A 22,451-nucleotide genomic window follows, 5' to 3' on the forward strand; every position below is an offset into this window, starting at 1 on the left:
TTCGCTTGGTTGGAAGAATTTTAGACCTTTACCTACACATGTAGCTTAAGGCTTTTGTCTTCTTTTATCTCAGTTTCCTTCTTGAACGAAAGTAACTTCTTAAACTTAAGGGGCGGACCATTAAAAATCACGGGGGGGATAAAAATTTTTTAGTGGGCGAATTTTGTTTTTTAAGTCCGATTTGTCTGCATGTATTAGTTTTTTCGACGTGGAAGCTCTGCACGATTTTTTTTTCGACAGAACTTCTTTTGATATTAAAGGCATGCAAAGCTTCGCACAGTTGAATTACAGTACCGCTCAAGCCGGTGACAGTCTCTTTGGAGTCTCGATTTTCGCGAAATTCGAGTATCGCGATTACTAGAAAGAAATAAGCTACTAAAGGTATCGCACCTCATTCGTCTTGACCATTACACGATTACAAGATGACAATTAGTGTTTTCTGTCGGAATATGTTGTTTTTTTAGCGCGTTCGTGTTTAAAGTGCCAGTGGGGTCCAGCATTACGGCTTCACAAATACTTTAATTTAACCATAACAAGGCACGTGCCCGACAACGCGCATGGCTAAGCAATATCAACAGTACTTTCATCGTCTGTACTGAATGTTTAGATAACTGAAAATATTTGTCGTTATGGATCTTTATACATACCCCACCCCCCCCCCCCCATCCCTCCCCTTGATCCTTCTGCATCAAGTTGACATCTCCCCATTTCTTGATGTCATGGTCTCCTTCAAAGATGGCTTCATAGAAACTGAACTGTACACTAAACCTACATGCAAACACCAGTATTTTTTTATTCTTTCCTGTCATCGTACTCACAAAACCCACATAATTTTGCTCTTCGCTTCCCCCTTCCCCGGCGTCCCGTCATTGCCTTCGCCGGCAACTGCTTTAACAATAACACTTAAGAAAAAGGGAATCGCGTGAACTTATGGATTACCTCGCTAATCTGGGTTGTGTCTTATAATTCTTAAAACGCAAATACATCGAGATTCTGACATTTCTTGCAACAGCGCACTTAAAAGCAAACTTAAGAAAAAGACTGCGACTGTCCCTTTCGATATTATACAGAATCCCGGTCTGGTTAACATCTCTCACATGCCTTACAAACATTCCACTCTACATTACTCGTCTGACCGTTGTAAAATCTCTTTTCAGTAATGTCCACTTAGGTAAGGAGTAATCCCTTGGTGAAGGACGCGCGAGTGCACGCGGAAATCGCTTACTGCGAGAAGAGGCGACGCGCAGTAGGAAGGCATTTGTGTTAACCCGTACTAAACAGCAAATTTCAATTAAAAAAAGAAAGGCAATCAGGCTTGTCTGACCGTTCTCAACGCCATCAGAATAACTTGCGTTTTACTTGAGGGCAGAGCCGAACGACACTTTAGAGGATATAAATAAAACGCTTGAAAACAAGAAAAAAAAAATGATCACAACGCGCTCAGAAGGTTTTTTTTTTGTAATATACAATAAAAATTTCTCCTCGGCTCACATAATTGTTTTAAGTTATGATCAATTCAGGAGACTGCCGCTTATTGGAGCAGATAATTTCCTGGAACAATTGTCCGTGCACATTCTTGCACCAAATTGATCGTGCATGTTTGTTTATATAAGTTTAAAAGGTCATTAAAATAACAGCTACATCCCTACTACAGTCTAGGTCTGCTTACAGAGCTATCTCAACTATTTTATATTTTAGAAACCTAAAAACTCAATGCAAGTAACAGATGATGATTTATTTTGTTCGGAACGAACTCTAGGTTTTCTGAAACAATAAGTTAAACTTAATGCCTTTGGCTATGGACTGCTATGGACTGCGTGGAAGTCCAACTTGGAAAAGCTGGACCAATGATTTGAAGCTCTTCTCATGTGTCTTGGAAAATCGCTCAAATTGGTTACGGTTTTTGTGTAATGGTTTCTTTACTTTGTAAATATTATTTCCTATATTTTTCTCGGGTTCTGAGAGCATTGCGTGTACGAAAATTAGTGTATTGTTTTTGTTTCAACACAGGTTTGACCCAAACCCTGCGACTTCGCCCCTTTTAATGGCTGGCAAAAATCCACCATAGAATTGCAGATTCAGTCTAGCGTAGAGGGCCACGTAATAAGCGTTAAATCATATCTGTCAATATCGTGTGTTACTGCTATTATTAGTTTCCACGACTTAACGTGAGTTACCCACTAAAGGTTATTCCATCCTTTGACCCACTTCCAGTCATAATTTTCATAAATTAGCTACGTCACTTGGCCAAATGACGTTGTTGATCAAATTCTATGTTCTCAGGACTGGTGCGAATTTGATCACTTTCTGACCTTCTGAATTGTCAAATTTGTCGCTTCTTTTCCTAGTTACTTCCACCTTGATTAAAATTTAGATTCCCTCAAACTTCCACCCGGAAAGAAAGAATGAGAATATTAACCTTGGTCAGTTTAAGGGATGGGCCGCTAATAAGGAGAATTCAACGTGAATTTCGGCCAGTGGTATCAAGGATACCGGAGGAAGACAGGTGGAGACCTTGATAAAGCAGTTCGATTGTCCTCTTTCAAGAATGAGGTTGTCCACAGATTTTCAGCTGTTAGCTACGCTTTTGATTTTGTGCACACTTTCCTGTTTGGTTGAAGGTAAGGCCGGTGCAGTAATTTCTTAGTAACCGAACTTTGTTTCGTTTAAAATGTTCAGATACTTTGAGATAGCTCAAAATCGAAGGAAGATAGATAAGAGCAAATCACACACCACATAACAATTTGAAAATAATTTAGCTGCAATGAGTTAAAATTTGTAAATAATGATAATAACACCGCAGCTCGTCAGTTGCGTGTGGAGATATTTTACCAAAACACAGTAAATTTTGACTGATTTGGTTGAGGTTTCTTCCCTCTTTGGAAGGACAAGTGCGCAAACCTATTACGGACACTGTCAGCAGATAGCGTACAATTTGTTTTTGGTGGAATTTCTTGCTATTATTTAATTTTAATTCGAATACACCTTAAACTAATGTATTTTATATGTCGTAACACTTTCCTCCCCTCCCATAGGCGCCCAAAATTAAAATTCAAGAAAAATTGACTACACTACAGCTGAATAGTTTGTATTCCAATGGCCTCTCACCCAGAAATTTCCACAAACCGGGAAAGTTAGCAGCGCAATACATACAGGGTTTCAACCTGGAATCAAAATTGTTCGCAGGATAAAGCAAAATCATAAGTTACTTGGAAACTTAAACGTTGCCTTTGAGTTGTTCCTTTTTGACTGTTTCTTATACAATTTTCCCTCAGGGCAAAATCTCTTCCAGCAAGGAAAGGTCAACTTCTCCGTGTCATATTCTGACTTGGTCCATTGCAAAACCGTGCAATACCCTCAGGTATTTTCCAGCTCGGGCAATATTCGTGTTCTTGCATCCATCAGCCATGAAAATGAGCCTCCCAGTGTTCATGATTCAGCAGTAGCGTGGACCGCCGAAGTGACGCAGAATAATTTCCGCGTCTGTGTGTTGGAATCAGGCCTTGGTACAAATGGATCTGTTGTTGTGAATTGGGTTGCGTTTCGCGGCACGCCTTCTGGAGCACTTGACGGCACCGCCTCCTTCAATGCATTCACCAGCGGAACACAGTGTGAAAGGGTTGACTTTGCACAGGTATGTAGCTGCTTTTTTATAAGTTTTATAAGCTCGTATTTTATAAGTTTAGACAATTGAAGTTACTTAGTATTCGTTAAACACAAAGGAAGTAGCACATTGAATTTAGGAGGTTCTCCTTGAATTTGGTGTTACTTATAACCAAAACATCATTCCCTCTGCATGCGTTTGCCTGTGCCATCCAGTTTACGTGTTAGCGCGGTATATTTTGTCACTCAAAGATGAAAAGTGGGTTGCTTCACTTTGTAATTAAAGCGTCTAACCTACCTATCCTAAGCCAGACCCATAAAAACCAAGGGTCACTTATTAAAAAAAAAGTTTAGACGGTGTTTAACAACACCATGTTTTAAGCCATTTTCAATGTTGCCAACATTCATATCCAAGCTTGCTTCCCAGACTAGAAAACTATTTATCCACTTAAAATAAACCACTTATAAACAGATTTGGAGGGCCACTGATTGCCTTAAGCCGCGGCCAAAGTTAGACTCTGCTTAAATAACTGGCCCCAAGTGATTAGTAGTATTACTACTCCCCTCTGGAGAGAACTTCAATCCACCGCAGGGTATCTCCGAACGGAGAAGGCAGGTATTAATGACGGGAGGTTTGGCTTTGAGATTAATTTTTGCCGAGCAACTGCTGACTCTTTTGGGTTTGAAATTTTCTTTCGGAACCTTTCTGGGAAGTAGTGATTTTGGCAGTTTGACTCTTTAAAGGCTTTTATGTGGAGAACAATCGACTTTTTTGGATTACACACACCAGTTTAACCAAATAGATCAGTTATTATTATTATTATTATTATTATTATTATTATTATTATTATTATTATTATTAAATATTATTTCATCGAGTGATTTGTCCTCATTCATACCTCCTCGTCATTAATATACCCGAGTATGTGGAGAACAATCGTTTTTTTTTTTTTAATTACCTTCTGGCACACACCAGTTTGACCAAATAGATTATTGTTATTGTTAAATATTATTTCATCGAGTGATTTGTCCTCATTCGCACCTCCTCGTCATTAATAGACCCGAGTGCCCCCGCCCCCACCCCCCACTCCCTGGGGATAAACTCAAGAACTTTGTTAAATTTCGCTAACGGCTCTCATCTAAATTTAAACCTGGCTGGTCTGAGAGAAAGTGGAGTACGTACCATGAGTTTGTGGTGTAAATCATCAGCACAAGACGTCTTAAACACTGAGACAACGCGTCTTCACAAAATAATGCCCTCGTATTTTCTTAAAAGCTATAATTTTCCCTTGATGTAATATTTGATGACTTCTGCCCCTTCTCCTCAGACAAGCAATACTTGACCTGTTCTTTATTCTTGCCGGGAGTTATACATCATTTGCATACCGAAAAGTGAGGATTATCGTAATTGTTTTAGGTATTAGTTGGCTTGAAAAACAGTTTTTACTTAAGCTTATTATTGAGCTAAAAGTCGTTTTCATCTTAAATGATCTGTTCTTTTCATGAGGGTTTGCACGTCTCTTTATGAAGGTTAGCAGGGGGGAGGGGGAATTGGGGATTGACCGGAAATTAGGGGGGGGGGGAGGGGGTGAAAAAGACGAGAGGAGAAAAACAACTGAACGATTTTGAAAGAAGTCTTTGGAAAAGCTAATCAAGTGCTTCTTATTCGTTAGATAATTTCTACTTTATTATCGATGAAAAGGATGTAAATACAGTTTCATTTCCTGGAGCGCCATTTCTGTTCATAGCAATGGCAGTTAGAATATGAGGGTCGGGAAGTAAAGGATGGGAATCGGGAAGAGTTGTGATTTCAATTCTTACTTAGCTTTTTGCAGCCCCTGAAAAAGGTTAGTATTATCTAACCGAAATATTGGGAAATAAAATTATTTCGGCTGTCCGATCAGCCTTGCATTTAATTTTACGTTTTATTCAACATTGCAGACCCTGATCTACACAAAGATCCGGCTACACTTTGCTACTGTTTGTACAAGTGGTTCCTGCACTATTCAAGAAATACCTTATGTGATTTCTTGTCCGACCTTAAAAGTATTAAACACTTTTCGTGACAAGATATCCTTTTTTATTGCCTAAGAAGGTCAAAGGTTTAAATAAAGCAGTCCATACTCTCTGTAACCCCTTACCAAATGTAAACAATTCTATTTTTTGCTTCACAGCGATTTCCTTCTGTCCCCAAAGTACTTGCCACCGTACGTCACGCTGGCAGCACCAGACCACAGGACGCCATGAATTTGTGGATAGAAGAATTACGAGAAGATCATTTCCGAATCTGTATCCGAGAAGTGAAAACATTTGACGGTAAACATCAGAATCTGCAAGTGGTAAGTTTTTTATTTATGCTAACGCGCACGTGACGCCTACCTCAAACCGCACGTGACCTCTTTATACACACTTGTATATTGCCAGATTTTCGCATATTTTAATTCGGTGTTTGAGCTAAATTTATCATATCCTTCAGGAGAAAACGGTAGAGATTTTGTTCAAATACCCTCGAGTTTACACCCGTTTCTGATCAGTCACGAAACAGTCGTATGACAGATACAAAACATTGGACAGCCAAAACAACACTGAAGCCAAGGCTAAAACAGTGGAAGTTGAGGATCTGTGATGGACATCTGGATCGGCATAAAATCTTCAATGAATTTAAAGATTTACTGCAAACTGCGGCGAAGGAAAGATAAACGCAAGAAGAATACAATCCAAATTGCTTTTTTAACAAGTGGATTGATTCACAGAACTGAAAAGAATCTGAAAAGAATTGCTGTTGCTGGAGGTGCTGATTAGTACTGTGGCCGAAGTTCAAAATTTAGTGTCGATCCACTGCTGACGATGATTGAGGTGTCATGAAGTTGACACGAAAGACCATTTCACCATTAGTCTGTTTGGTTAACATAAAAAAAAGAATTCTCCCTTGCTTTCCTTAGTATTTTCATCATCTTCTTTTTTTTTTTTTTTTTTTTTTAACGTAGGCAACTTCAAACTAAACTACAAGGTCAAAAGGGAAGCATTAGATAGATTTTTTCCGTGTTTGTGATCTTTAGCAAGAGATTATCAGTACCTTGTAACTAAGTGAACATTTTTTATTTTCTCTTTCAGGACTGGCTGGCTTTTTCACAGGGATTTGCTCAGTTGACTTTCCACGGAAAACTGCAGTTTGAAAATGGTGGGGCTCCCCTGGAACAGGACAACTTCGCCTTCTGTAAGGTAATGATCATTTGTTCTTGTTTTGTATTTGTTTTTACGAACTTTTGAAGGCGATAAAAAAAGCAAATCAGAGCAGGAAATGAATAAAGAAATAGTTTCTCCCCAACCAACTACCCAGCATAGAGATTCGAGTTAGCTCTCGGGCGCTGTTGTTATTTGGAGATATCAAAAGAGCGAGCTGATAACAGGATGGGGCGCTTATTTTCTGTTATGATCTCACACGTGGGAATGCCTGGACTGTAAACTGTAAAAATACCATGAACGTTCCAAAAAACTAAAGTATGACCTGTACAAGTAAAGCAAATCTCAGTTTAATCAGCTTCGCTCTTGAATTTTTCTTTGTGATAGGTACTTAATTTTACTGAGAAGTTTTATGCACCTCCTGTTGTCATGGTGACAGTCAATCACCTATACGATAGCAAGAACGTGTATTCTGTTAAGCCGGAAAACAACGTCCTTAACACCTGGATCGAGGTAAGTTATAATCATTCCTAACAAGAAGATTTTCGGTCTACTTAGTACAAAAATAAAACCCTTGAGACAGTCACATGAATTTACAACCTTTAAATTACATGTCAAACCCGGCGGTGTTTTATCAAGCTATTCACCTCGAGACCTTCCATTAGTTTCATGAAAAACACAAGCTATTCTCCTCGAGACCCTCCAAGTTTCAGGTAAAACAATTGTCTGCAACCTTGAAACCTTGCAGCAAGTTACTGCTTAGTGCATTGATCGCCATTTTACTTTTTTGAGTTCACTTCTGGTCTTATCACAGGAAACAACCGTTTCTTACGTCCGCGTCTGCATAAAAGATTTGGCAGGAATGGAGAGCCAACATGATCCGGTCACAGTTGATTACGCAGTTATTGGAGGTAAATGGCAATATTGTATGACAGGTTTACTTTCTGATATTCTTTGAAGTCACCACGAGCTAAATGAGAACGCTTTCAATAAATGAAAAAAGCACATGTATGTATTACTTCATGTAAAAATGAAAATAACATATTGGAAATAACTTACTTTTAGAAATCCTGATTTTATTAATCCAGTCCTGTTACGAAACTTAACGAACGGACAAAAATGTCGTTTGTGACATAAGGTCAGCCAGAACTTTCGGAAAGCCAACAGCAGCTCGGCTGGTAGATTTAGGGGATTTGGATCTGTTCGCTAAAATTTTGAGCCTGAGAATCTGATAAAATTAAACGGCGTTTATAATAATAATGTTGTAAAACAGAAAACAGCATCCGAAGTTTTTTTTGTTTGTTTGTTTAAAATTCCTTTACTGGGTGAGACAGTTGAGATGGATAAAATTTGAAAGTTCTTTGTATGCTGAAAATGACCCGGCTTTAGGTGAGGGGCCACAATCGCTTGGCTTCTAAGAAAACAACCACCAATCTATTCTAAAGTCTCGTTACATAACAGTGATTGAATAATTCATTTTAATATTGTTTCTTTCGTTTACTTATTCCTTATAAACCCTCTAAAGTTAGAGTACTTAATTGAGAAAAACAAAACATAAAATTCTTTGCATTTCATGTTGCAGAATTTGATCCGTGCATTAATGTCTCCTGTACGTACTTCGCCGTTTGTAAGGCATTTGGTCCCAAGGACGCACGCTGCATATGCGTGGATAATTGTCCGTCGTATGAAGAGCCTGTGTGTTCCTCTAATGGTACCACATATGACAACGTGTGTGTGTTCCAGCGAGAAATGTGCCATCTGAGAGCAAACTTCACTATCTATCACCCGGGTGATTGTACAGGTAATGTCACTGATTTCACTTCTTTTCCACAGCTGCAGATAAATTTTGAACAAACGTAAAGTGGACACTGACAGTTACACGAGATTCAAACAACACCGCAGTAACACCACAACACATCATCTACAGTGTCCACGTCTGATAACAGTAGTCCCATTATAGGATTGAATTGACTTAGTGTTGTTGACTTTTTTGCAGGATTCCCTTCTCAAAAGGGCCGGCATCGCCTCCGCCACAATCCAGTTTGGGCTGAAGCAGTTTGTGAACAAGTTCCACTGGCTCCTTACGTCTTTTATCCTGACAAACCGGTTCACATACAGGTTTCTGTCAATCACGTGAACTTCTCAGATCCCGCATATGTCCACGAAGCAGTTGTTGCTTGGGTTGAAGAAATCATGGAAAACAATTTTACAGTTTGTGTTACACAGGCTGGGAGAAACGAGAAGAGAAATGGAGAAACGTTTGCAACTGTTGACTGGCTTGCCTACCAGGGGGCCCCTGACGGGGGAGTGTCTGGTGAAATGGACATGCCGACTTGGTGGACTGGAACGAGCTGTCGTACTGTGTCACTTCCCTCGGTAAGAGGCAAATTGTTATTGTTTTTGTTTTTTTTTTTGAAACTGAGTTTTAAATTTTTGATCTGGTCCGGTGGTTAGAACACAAACCCTCGCACCAGCTTAGTCAGTGTACTGGAAGGTATATTGAACTAGACATAACGGGGAAAAAGTGCGGTCAATTAAATAATATCTCTACCAAAAAATCAGAGAATTTCAAGATTTGAGTTTTAGTTAGGCAGAAGAAATTTTTATTTACCGCTTTTATCTACATATAAACACTTATATTGCCGTTGAAAATTGGGCCTTTTTTGTTGTCCTTGATTACAGAGCAAGTTTAAGTCGACGCCCACAGTTCTAGTGTCAGCGGAGCATGAAAGGCGTGGTGTGAAGCACGATGCATCTTCTGTGTGGTTAGAAGATATCACGAGAACTTCTTTTAAGATCTGTGTCAGAGAATTACAGAACTTTGATGGAGTTCACCAAAGTATTTTCGTTGTAAGTGGTTTTAGTTGTTACTCGTCTTATGATTTCCTCAAGTTCAAACTTCGCGCCAAAACTCAACCGAGGCCCGTTGTATGAAAAACTGCATCCAATTTATACCTCTATGTTAGACGGTACGGAAAAAGACTGGATGAATGGAAAACAATTGTTCTTGGAGTTTTTCTTGAAGCATGCTCTTATTGTTTTCGATCGGTATATTTCATTTTATCACAAATGGAAATATGCTGCTTTCGATTTATAGAGTCTTGCACCGGGTATTCTTATAGGAAGATCACCATAGCTATTTCTTCTCTCTTAAACATTAACCTCTTGGACGGTTGACAAGTGACAACGTGATAACAAACAATGGCTTCTTTGCAGGATTGGATAGCCTTTGAAGAGCTTCATCGACCTCTGTTTAGAGAGCATGGGGCTATATACTTCTCCAATTCAAACAAGCCATCCCGACATTTCAACAATGCTTTTTGTGAGGTAGGTAGGCCAGTATTGCACTTACGTTTACAACCTCTGACGGTCTTTAAACGGTTACAACTCCTTTTATAGATGACCACCGGCACGTCTGATCGCGAACATATGCACTTATACATTCACGCTTGTAGTCGTGCCTACATTTGCGCATGCACCCTAACCCACTCACACAAACAAACTTACGTATGTTCACACTCGCTTTTTCGTTCATTTTTTATTTGCTCTTTTACTCACTTTCTATCAGATGCACTCCTGAAACTTTTAATTTAATCAACCCTTCATCTCTCCTTTCCTTTTTTTGTCTCTCCCTTGTTATCTTTCTTCCCTGTTCTTTCATTTTTTCTTCCCTTCCTTTTGTTGTTTTATTCTCTAGTTCATAATTGCTTGGTTGATTTTTTTAATTGTTTATTTTATTCTTTGTTTGAAAATATTCTAAACTTACAAAAGGTTTGTTTTACCATCATGCACAAACAGTGAAATTTTTTCACCTTTAGGATGTCGTGTTTAAGAAGCATTACAATGACTCTCCCGAAGTGTTGGTGTCAGCAAACCATTCAACAAGTGGAGGAAACCTTAACCCTTTGTACAACTCTATTTCAGCTTGGGCTGAGGTAAGACAACAACAGCATTTGTAAGTTAATCTTAGCTTCATTAGTGTTTTGCAATGCACCGTAAGAGATGTGGGCATATAGTGTAGAGTGATCGTTAAGAGCTCGTTAGGCGAGATTCTTGGTTTGAGAATTGGTCCTAGCTTGCTTTCTCCTTTTGAACGGGTGAGGGTATTATAGAGGCGAGAACTGAGGCCTTGCGATAAACTGGCTTCTTATATAGGGAAGTATAGTTACCCTTTAGGCACTTTATGCCAACAAAACGGGAGCTCATCTACAACTTGATGGGCAACTTCAGGAACAGACCTACTCTTAAGTTGTCTTTATGGTTGCATGCTACTAATTTCTAACACATTTTATTTTTTTTTTATCTTTGCAGTACATAAACAAGACGGGCTTTAGAGCTTGCGTGAAGGAACTATTTGTGCAACAACACGACCCTCTGTCAGTGTCTTACGCAGTTTTCCCAGGTAGGCCCTGAGCCATAGCTAATTATAAATAGCGCTGCAATTCTTGGTCTAACTACAAATCGATTCGCCAGAGAATGTTATTAGATATATCAGATTTGATCTGCTTCTGTATAAAAAATTTCCCCAAGTCTAATTTTTCTTCTCATGCAAAAGTTGTCTCTTGAAAACAGGAAATTTTATTTTAGCCGGGACAAATATTATTCTCATACGGAAAAGGTACTGCTTAGGAGGAAAGCCAAATTATGGGTTGTTTCATAACCTTAAAAAAATGTTAGCTTTTGTTTTCTCTCTTTCGTCAAATAACTTTTTTGTAGCATTGGTCTCTCCTTTAACATTACGGTAACAACAACAGCTTCGTAGTTTAATTTATTACTTTATTTTTCAAAGATGTCTGTGAACCCGGCTGGAGTTTCTACAATGGCTCCTGTTACTTCACCAGCGAAACATGCGAGACTTGGTCCAATGCAAGTATAGCCTGCAGAGCCATGGGTGCAAATCTTGCTGGTATTGAAAGCCAGGAAGAAAACGTATATATCCAGCATAGGCACAACGGTGACAAGGCGTGGATCGGTTACAATGACATTGCCACAGAAGGATTATTCAGCTGGGTGGATGGATGTCCTGATAAATTTCGCTACTGGGCTCAAAACCAGCCAAACGACTTTAGAGGGGAGGACTGCGTCCACACCCTGGGGGCAGGGCATGGGTACATGTGGAATGACGTGGATTGCTCTGCCTGTCATCAGTACACATGCAAGAAAGGTAGTCACAAATTAGTTTCTGTCCTACTAGATACATTATCTTCCACTATACTGAGAGCAATGTATATTCTCAAAAGAGATTCTAAAAGAAACAGAGAGATACTATTATTGAATCAGGGGAGATGGGTAGGGAAGGGGGAGGGGAGGGGTAAAAAGGAGGGGGAGAAAGGAGACGGACTTTCTTATAAGCTGATTAGACTGACTCTTTTGTTTTTTCTTTTATGTCATAGTAACAATTAATTTCCTTTGAAAGCCACTTTCAAACATCTTTCTGCTCAGATTATGACGAATGCAGCAGCAATCCATGTTTGAATGGCGGCACCTGTGTGAACGGAAAAAGGAAATTTACTTGCGTCTGCCCTCGGACACACAAAGGAAGTACATGTGAAGGTAAGCATACAACTCAGTTTTCTGATTTCTCTCTCACCCTTTTACGCCTGGGTTATTTTTCTGAGTTTCTGTGTCAAGACTGCCCCACCATCACCACCGGATCACTAATAACTTCAAGAGTATTGAAAGTATGACTTCAAATCCTGGAGGATACCAAGTGCTTCCATTTATTTCTTTTGAGGTCCGTAAACTGGGATACTGACTGCATATGACGTGGATATTACGTCGTTTTACCGCACATCCGCAACCTTGGTTCTCGGTTCAGAAAACCATCCGAAATAACTCAAAGTAATGGAAACCGATAAACAAACGTTAAAATTGGTCAAAAATGTAAATGTTGCGAGGATAAACTTAAATTTTTTATTAAAAAGTAAGAAATCCAAAGTTTGAGTCATGGAAATATCAAGTCATTATAAACATATTTTTGCCATCTGAGGAAAAGTTTGGTGCTGGTTTCCTTAATATTAAGGACCGATTATGAACGTTCAAATCAAGCGCAGGTACTTTGTGCATCGCAGACATTTAATTGTGCCGTCAAAAGGAAATCCAACCATAAAATTCTTTATGATCTAGCCTTATGGAAGCGGATAAAGTTTGGCCGTGCTATATATTTCTGTTATGGGGATGAAAACCATTAATTCTAATTATAAGTTGAAGTTTTAGCGTATCTTTTGCCTTTCAGAGTTTGACGAATGCTCCAGCAATCCCTGTATGAATGGAGGTACTTGTACTGATGGAAACAATAACTACAGATGCGCATGCCCATCATCATTCTATGGAAAACAGTGCCAAGGTAAGAAACCAATTTCGCAGTTGCTGATACATAGTTTAAGTTGGTTCATGATCGTACAGAGTTACCAAAACTTTTTATCGTGTAGTTTATGGTGATAGTTTTTGGCAAATAAATATTATGTGTTGAGACTTTTTTTCCCAAAAAAGTCGCGCTTAAACGTTTAGGAAAGGTAAGTTTTCGTGGCAGGAACTCAGTATCCTCTTCAATGAAGGCTAAATTAAGAATAAAATCAAGGTACGTATTTACGTGGAGCTCGACTAAACGATCTCCGGACCAGTTTAGCCACTTAGATCTATGACCTGCAATGTGTGTCATTTTTACCTGCCTTAGTTTGCCCCATTAAAACTCAAAACAGAGTTTTAGGTGACCATTTTGTACAAATGCAAGTAACATTTATTGAAGTTGATTTTATCACAATCTCAACAGAAACAAACGAGTGTCAGTCCAACCCTTGTCAAAACGGTGGAACATGCGTAGATGGTGTGAACAAATTTACCTGTCTGTGTAGAAGTGCTTACGGAGGAACATTTTGCCAAGGTAAGACCAAATACAATTAGTTGTTTTCCCTGAAGTTTATTCCTTTGTCATTAGTGTATACTCAAAACTCATCCAAATATGAAATTAGTCTTTGACCAATCTTTGCTTAGGTCTAGGTTCCAGACGCCACTCGGGTATCATCTCAGTCAGTTTGAAATTACCCAATTAAAGTGTACCCGCCCCCAATTCGCTTAAACAGTGCAACTTAAAATTAATAGCTCCTGGAAAAAATGGATTTGGATGAATCTGAGGTTTTCTGTGGCTCGACGAAATTTCGAAACTACCCCCTAGAACAGCGACATTTTGATTCGCTGGCGAGTTTAAGTTTTTGTTGAATGAGTCTGGCCTCTATTGTGACGTCTACGCAGGAACGGGGGATCTTTCGCATTGAGTAATTTATCTGAAGGAAGAGCACACGTAAAATGAGTTAAAATAAGGTTGGAAGGCCTGCATAATTTATACTTACTACGCAATGAAACATAACCAAACTTGGTAAACTTACCAATTTTTATGTCTTCTTTCTGGTGATGGGGTTTATTTTTGTCCATGTGACGCAATTTGAACAATGTGTTAACTAGGGCCCAGTCCCTTTATGAAATTTGGAGCGGGCAATTATACGTTTGCTGCGGGTTACCAAAGTGATTTGTAGGTTTTTGCTGCACTGAACCATCGCTTGTTTTGCATTTTGATCTGAAATGTCATTTCTGTCTTTCGTAGTCTGTGGCACTCTCCTGTTTATCTGTCTCTTATTGATTCTCTTAAGCGACTGTGGTTCTTGTGCTATTTAAGTTGTTTCAAGTAGGTTTAGCTGGGGTCGTTTCAGTCCATGATAATACGACTTCACTTCCGTTGAGATTCATCTAACGATACAATCCGAAACATTCTTTGGGCCGTATAATAAGCTTTATTGTTATATGATGTAATTGCCAGTTGTGCTGTAGGCAGGTTTGCTACTCCTTTGACCTTGGTCAAGACTTTCTTGAAGGTTAATGTTAAGAAGCTAAAAGGAAACCATTTTGTCATTCTCATTGTTTACCCTTTCCAGACACTCTACTAACATGTTACTACTCTCCATTAGTGTGTTTTTGCATACCACCGTTGCTTATCGTTTTGTGGGAAACGTCTGGTCTTGGTTGACATAAAGTCACAAACATGCTTAGAGTACAGTGGGCTGCAAGCCCTGTAGTTTTAGTGCATGTTCTCGAGAAGAGCAAGCTGACAGAGTCATAAAGCAGATTGACTAAAGATTACCGTTACCTCTACGTTTTTTGAATTAGAACCTTGCGTGCGCAGCGTTTAGTAGAAGGAAGGCTGAAGTCTATTTAAGTCTAGCTCACGGCGCTTTTTTTGTCATGGTTTAGCTCCGCATTATAACTGTGAGGTTTGTGTTGCAGGGGCTTAACTCAATATTCTCTTTCTTCTTGTTTAGGCCAGTATATTGACTGTGTTTTGAGTTTGCAAAACGATACTTTCGATTCCTTCTTGCATCACATCAGTTGCCTTGAAAGGCTTTATTTCAGACTCGCTGTCGTAAAAAAATTCAAAGATATTCCGGCAGAAATTTACGAAGGAAGGAATTTACGAAATCATCCTAAGTTGAAATTCTAACAAGCTCGATTTTGTTTGATCCTATAAACTGTCAAAATAATAGAATTAGCAGACTTGAGAAAGGAATGCTAAAGGCAGTCTGAGTGGGGAAAAAAAAAAAAAAAGAAAAATTATTTAGACTAAAGTTCGGCCACTGTAAGAATGGAAACGAAACTCGCTGAACTGGTCGGCATTGAACATTCAATGGAGGAAACTGAGGTTGGAACCAAAACATTGTCTCGTAGACCTACCTAATAAAGGCAATTTTTGAACTCAGTCTAAATCGCATTTTATCAACTTCCCCTTAAGAAAAAAGGCGAAAAGAATGCGAAATCAAGGTCACTACGCATATTGGTTGGGAATTTGTGTTTGAAGCTCAAGTGCTTTGTTCGACGTCTACAAAACTCTGACAGTTCCAAAGTAACTTCCTACTCAGAAACAATATGTGCAGTTTTATCGGCATTTTCTTTCCTTGTTTCGATCGAGAAGGAAGTCGAGGAACGCGAGCGGCGACGTCTCTCCCTCCCAATCCCTCCTCGTTTTTACCGTAAATTTGAATAAGTTATTTGAATTTTAACTCTTACGTATGATCTGAGGAAAAAGGATGACTGCTTGTAGTCTGCATTGATTATTACCGGCTAGACATGACGTACACAAATCTCGTTTGAAAATTGCTGTAATATTAACATTTGTTCACCAACAAAAAAACAAAAAAAAAGAAAAAAAACTCAACGAAACTTATGTCCTTAAAAAAAGGAGCCAATCAAGTCAGAACTCTCCGAAATAGAAAATGGCACGCTTTTGAGTCTATGTTCGCAGGAAGGCCATACTTTTTGTTCGAGGCAGGGGATGCCTTAGGTTATCATTCAGTTCTCATTAATCGGCAATAACCAATAGCATCAACAGTACCGTAACGTAGCCTAACTATTTTAGGATAAAAAAATTGTTTAAAATAAATAAATAAGTATTATCATCAGAGCCTAGGGTATTTAAAACTTTTACCATTTACATTTTTTATTTCATAGCTCCCGCAGCGGCATCATGCAAGAGCCACTATTCAGCTGGGCGACGCTCAACTGGATTGTATTACATAAACATCGGAGGATCTTCTTTCCAAGTGAGTACGGTATTTGCATTGATCTTGTAACGGTACGCATCTTCACGAAACGATCATCACTTGTTGCAGACAGTAGATTGGTCAAAGGAATTAATCTACATTTTTAATGGTTATTATAATTCTCGATAACCGCCGTCCAGAACGATCATCTTTAGGGACGGCGTCTCATTTTGTTACTACTGTTTCTTTATTACCTCTGCAAAACGTGTGGTTACCGCAAATTTTCTGTTTGGATTCCAATACGGCCGCCCCTTGCTAAGATCTGCTTTTCCCGTGCAGTCTTGAATCCTGCAAAAATATCATTGTATAAGGAGGCACCATCCTTTACATCTGCAAACAGGTTTCAAGCTTCGTTTCTGAGGATACCATGGAGCGAAAACGCTTTTCTGCAACGATTCTTTTTCTGGACCTTGAAAAATAACAACAACTCTGCATACTACACACGGGGTGCTTTTAATTGTCAGCTACAAGACGCTTACGCTTGTTAAATGAATGGGCCCATTTTTTTTTTTGTCTTTTTTATTTCACTTCCAATGAAGAGTTACAGAGAAACAGTTACAAACATAAATACAAGCTAAGAAAATACAATACAATACAATACAATACAATACAATACAATACAATACAATACAATACAATACAATACTTAGCTTTAAAAAAATGACAGAAAAAAAAAAGATGTTTGATTACAATTTACAATACCCAAGTTGCAGCTTACGTTTAATAGGCAAAAAGGTAGCTTTTTGCTCTATGGCATTTAAAGATTGATTTGTAATTTTGAATTGGGTTTTTCCATGTCAAGTTTGCTCCTCAGAACACCAAGGAAGGTATCAAAGAAATAAGGGTCTTCTTCTCTCGAGGCAATGTAAATGTAATCTTTTGCAATTATTAAACTGAGGTTCAGGCCAAGTTGCAGCGCGATATTGTTAGTGCGGAAGCCATAGATAATATTTTCTTCGTTGAGCTCGTTTTTTTATGTATTCCACCAATTTGCAAATTCCGTCCAAAAGCTTTTGACAAATGAACAAGATATAAATAAGTGTGTTAGTGTTTGTTTGTGTTCGCAAAGATGGCATTTATCCTTCTCTTTAGTTTTATCTCTAAATAAGGTTGCGTTAGTTGGCAAAATATGGTGCTGAAAGATGGCGAGTTTAATATCTTTAGTGACATTAAACGGTATATTGTAGTTCGTTTGAATTGCGTTGTCAAAGTAAAAAGCTTACTACATGCCCATGAGTGCGAAATTGTGATGCTCTCTGAGGAGGCTTTCCCATTCGAGTAAGTTAGTCTGATCCAGTTAACTATTTTTGAATGGAACTGTTAAAATTTATTTCGTATTGTTAGCCCTATTTGAAAAATGACCAGTTTCGTACAATTCGTCCACATCTTACGCGTTGTAATGGTAAAAAAAATATACATGTATGTTCTAGTTCATAGGTAAATTGTTTTGTTGCGCTGAACTGCTACATTGTAATTTTTAAAGTTGTGAAATTTGATAGTTTAAATATAACGGCTGTTGTGTTTTGTCCAAATTTGACTCCATTCCATTCTAAATTTATGGTGAGGCGATCGGGGATCATTTGCGGTCCAATTTGGGGATCATATCCGGTCCGGAGATCATTTGCGGCCCGGGATCACTTGCGGGCCTGTACAGAGGTCGATAAAACCGGGCGGCAGATATCAAATCAGATGACTGTTACCGTCCTGATAACCACTATTTGTACCTCTAGACGTGTTTCATCCAAATAGAGCGCGCGGAAATTCGGCATCACCTGTCTCACTCCCCCATTTCTCGCTCGCTTCAAACCTTTCGTTCGCACCATCGCAAAAAATTGCAACTGTATTCCTGTCGACTTATGAACTGTGGTTTGCCAATTGCTTTGACATAAGTGGTCTTTTGTTTCAGCAACCATGTCTAATACTTAGCATACCATTTTATTTCTGAAATTGATATCCCTTTTTTAACTCGTGAATGCACGCATGTGCAATGAACGAGTTATAGCGATTGTGGGGTTTTCACTTGGTTGGTGGGCAATCTCGTTCCCAGAGGCTGCTTTCTTTTTGGTCAGCACGAAGGAAACAAGACCTCTGAGCTAATCAATGTCAAAATCCAGCAAATAGAAATCTGATTGGCTAATATATTTTACCGGAAGTGCCTTTGAATTGGAGGTTTCAAAACAGGAAATAAAATAGACTATCAAAGACATCTGAAAGTGGGCAAGGCAAAAGCCGCCATAGAATCGAAATGCAACCAAATTTCCATTGACTTTTTTTTGCCAGTAAGACAACACAACAAAGATAACAAGTGTAAATCACGACTAAACGGAAAAGGCGCAAAAACCTTTGCGATATGTTGCAGCGTTTGACAAAGCTGAATGACAATATGACACTTGCGTCGAAGCTCACGTCGAGGTTACGATAGACTTGACATTTTTCGGAAAAAACTCCTCTAATTATCGACTCTGAAATGTGGTTCATAATCAATGCCAGCCGTTTAGAATCGTTCTTGACATTGTCTAAAGCGGATAAGAGTTTGACAGCCTTTCTCGTGCTGTTGAAGGAACTGAAAGAGCAGAAAGAAGCAAACTTGTAATCCATTCGCACCGCGGAGTTATTTGCGAGTTTATCTGACTGGAGCAGAATTTACTCAAGATTACTTCTTTGAACTGGAACAGATATTCTGTCTGCAGCTTGGCAGAAACATAATTGAAGGTTGAACAAGAAACACAAACAGCCTAAGTATGTGACTGCTGGGTTAAGATTATCCAAGAATGCGTTGCCCAAAAAGTGGTTCAGAAAGCGGTCGGACAGAAAGACAACGCCTGGAATAGCGATCGTTGTCACTCTTTACACCAAGTTCATTTGTGAGCTTTCTAAGTTTGCAGCTTATAGGACTGATAAACCACATCGAGTGCAGGTAAAATATTTTTTTCAGGGTGAATTTCTTAAGCTTACACAGAGTGTGTGAATTGAAAAAAAAAATAGCCGATCTTTCTGATTAGCTTAGATTTTCAAGTTGCTGATTATTTGGATTGAACTTTTACAGAGTTGTGTCTTCTTATTAAATGGTATGGGCGGCCATCACCGCCAAAAATACAAGCAGTGCAAACGATATAGAGTAAACAGAAATGGTTTAATTGTCCTTTTTAAATTGGTTTAGACAATTTAGAGACGATGCAGTTAGAATGCATTTGGACAGGTTGTCTTTGATGGAATGATATAGCCAAACAATAAATGGTTTAGACAATTGCAAAACTGTCCAGCTATCAATGCCATAACGGTACACGAAAGACAGAAATGATCTAGTATGAATGTGAATAATTCAGCTTCCGTTAGTAAAACAGCACAGGCAAAATAGAATTGGACAAAGTAAATGAAAAGTGGTGAAGTAGTCAATGTTAAATTGGCAAAGTCAATTCTCAAACGGTTTAGCGTAATTTGAAATGATTTAGTACAATGCCAAACAGTATAGCTTTCTGTGAAATGGTTTGTGACTTACCATCACAGTAAGCTTTGCTTTTTTTTTGATTCGTTTTATTATTTCAATATGCAAATTTCGTTTTCAAAAATTTCCGGATACGGCCGGAAAATACGCTGGATACGTGTGGACGCAAGCCGTATTCGTAAAAAAAAATTTGCGTTTTCACAAATTTCCGGATACGTGTGGACGACGCCTTAATGTAAAGAAGCACATGTCTTCTCAACTAGCGGATGAAATTCGCCCAGACAGAAGCCGCAGTAAATTTCATTCGGGGTCCAGTGTGAGCGATTCATTCATTTTCATAAGATCGATTCAACAGGAAAATGTAAACTTGCTAATGTATAGCGACAATATTCAGCCAAAATAGCAACCTAATCAAAAAATGAAAGCTTCTTCTGATATGAAACGTGACAAAAGCCGTCGTTTGAACGTGGAAAGAAATATTACCATGCCGAGAACAGGAAGATTTAGGTCACGTGCTGGGCAACCAAAGTCGTTGACATCAGTATCAAGTTTAATTCAGCAACAACACGACGCGAGGAAAAAAAATTACAGAACACTTTTTTGTCGATTGGCAACCATGCTATAATCGCCTATAATTATGTTCCTTTATTGGTCACTATGCATTTTTCCAGCTTTTACGTGATCCCGTTATCTAAATGTAATTCGAAAAATTAGTTCCACGCAAAATACTAAAAGATTTATCTTTTTGTGTTTTAAGGTGTACTGCTATGGTGGCTGGACTTTAATCTCACGCTTCTCTAATGCTGACAGTGCGAACTGGATGCAGTACAACGCCAGCTGGTGGTACGACCGAACGACATCTTACGGCAGGGTAACCAGTCCTTCAAGCAACTATGACATGATATCACCCGCATTCTGGCTCGTCCGAGGCTATTACATCAGAATAACGCGCAATGACGACAGCTCCCATACATATCTTCTACAGACTGCTTATAGCTGCATTGGTGGGGTGACCTTCAGAAGCTTTATTACCAGCTTCGGAAACTTCAGGAATGGTAACGTCTGGAACAGCAACGGTTGTCGCAGAACCTGTTATTCGTACTTTGGGGGACGTTATTCATATACGGTGGGTTTCAGCCAAGCGTACTGCAGCAGCAATCTTCAAAGCCGTTCTTACCTGTCATTCTGGTGTGACTGGAGTACTGGTGACGGATCTGTGATGATGATTGGCGGAGGAGGTGATTATTGCAAGAGGGCAGATCATGGGATTGGTATCACAGAGGCTGATCAGGCTAAGTTCGGTACAAGTAACTGTGATGGAGACTTTGGTGATAATTGCAACACTCCTTCTAGCTACTCTCTTAATTTGTGGATTAAATAGCTTTGACTTTAGTGAGACCGTGCTTTATTGGCTAGATTGTGCCATTTTTTTTATGAGTAAATGTACCGGCTAGAGCACATAACAAGGAATATTGTAGAATTGACACTTATAATTTAAAGTGCATCTAATAAGGCCAAGATGATGCAGTAATCAGTTGAATCTTTATTAATAAAGTTATAATTACCATGAATAGAAAAACTAGAATAAAAAATATTGAACATTCCACAAAATAGATAAAGCCAAATCGGAGTATAAAACATAACGTGTTTAGGATAAAAGCAAAATGTGTTCCTTCTTGTCAATTTTCATAGTTGTCCTTTACTGAACCACATTCTAGCGGACTCACGAATAGCAATTTTTAAGGTTTTTTTTACAAGAAAAATTTACAATAAATTAAACATAAACTTGGCCAAAGTTTTATTTTTTGCCATGTAATGTAGCTCATGGACACAAGGTAAGCGGTGTCAGGTTATGGGTAGGAAAGGAATATTCATCATCGAAGCGTTGGGTATTCTTTATGACTCTTGTGTTACTGATCCTACACACTGCTCTATAGCCACCGATTTCATTCGGCTATGGGACCACTTTTAAAGCGTCTAAACCCGAAAACCCTTTTGGGTCAAATAAAATCTATGTTGTAAAGTATATGAAATAATTCATATATGAACTGCGGATAAAGATGAAAGTGAGAAGTGATCATCGCAGTGAATTTTCCAATTTATGCAATTGGAAATTGGAAGCCTGAAAAAAATTCAGGCTTCAACGGGATTCGAACCCGTGACCTCCGCGTTACCGGTGCGATGCTCTACCAACTGAGCTATGAAGCCACACATTGGGAGCAAGGTCAATTGTAGGTTCCCATTTTCCCGTGAGAGGAGTGAAACGATGTAAAGTATATGAAATAATTCATATATGAACTGCGGATAAAGATGAAAGTGAGAAGTGATCATCGCAGTGAATTTTCCAATTTATGCAATTGGAAATTGCAATTGGAAATTTTAAAATCTATGTATCGCCTCCGTTACCTCTGAAAAAAACTATCTCGTTTGATGAAATCATTGCGTCGCCATAAATTTTCAAAGTTTGGAATACTCGAATCACCGTCTTGCAATTTGGGATCTGGATGGAAACCTATTGTGGCGTCATTTCAGGAACGCGGACGGAGTTCTTGCTGTTTTAGTCTCAGTAGGACCCATAGTCGTTCCAAGATTTAGTTTCGTATTTTTTCGTCCTGTTACAACTTTCAAAACCA

At 38.8% G+C, this 22,451-nt stretch overlaps 1 protein-coding gene across 2 annotated transcripts; it reads left to right on the forward strand.

Annotated features, from left to right (window-relative positions):
• Positions 1 to 1,723: 1,723 nt before the first annotated feature.
• LOC146467594 (uncharacterized) lies at positions 1,724 to 21,607 on the forward strand. Of its 2 annotated transcripts, none has more exons than XM_085125488.1 (18): positions 1,724 to 2,621; positions 3,276 to 3,634; positions 5,778 to 5,942; positions 6,718 to 6,825; positions 7,174 to 7,299; positions 7,601 to 7,697; positions 8,369 to 8,587; positions 8,783 to 9,162; positions 9,469 to 9,636; positions 10,003 to 10,113; positions 10,605 to 10,721; positions 11,098 to 11,188; positions 11,576 to 11,950; positions 12,229 to 12,339; positions 13,022 to 13,132; positions 13,559 to 13,669; positions 16,282 to 16,382; positions 20,576 to 21,607. In XM_085125488.1, exons 1-18 carry the CDS (start codon positions 2,549 to 2,551, stop codon positions 21,197 to 21,199), a joined length of 3,447 nt encoding a protein of 1,148 aa, XP_084981614.1. In that variant the 5' UTR covers positions 1,724 to 2,548; the 3' UTR covers positions 21,200 to 21,607. The 2 variants fall into 2 exon arrangements, with proteins under 2 accessions (XP_084981614.1, XP_084981615.1); XM_085125489.1 differs by having other exon boundaries at positions 2,341 to 2,621; positions 16,282 to 16,373.
• The last annotated feature ends 844 nt before the right edge of the window (positions 21,608 to 22,451 follow it).

The sequence above is a fragment of the Pavona decussata genome, unplaced genomic scaffold (genome assembly GCF_977016875.1).
Source record: "Pavona decussata unplaced genomic scaffold, jaPavDecu1.1 SCAFFOLD_134, whole genome shotgun sequence".
Classification (NCBI taxonomy): Eukaryota; Metazoa; Cnidaria; class Anthozoa; order Scleractinia; family Agariciidae; genus Pavona; species Pavona decussata.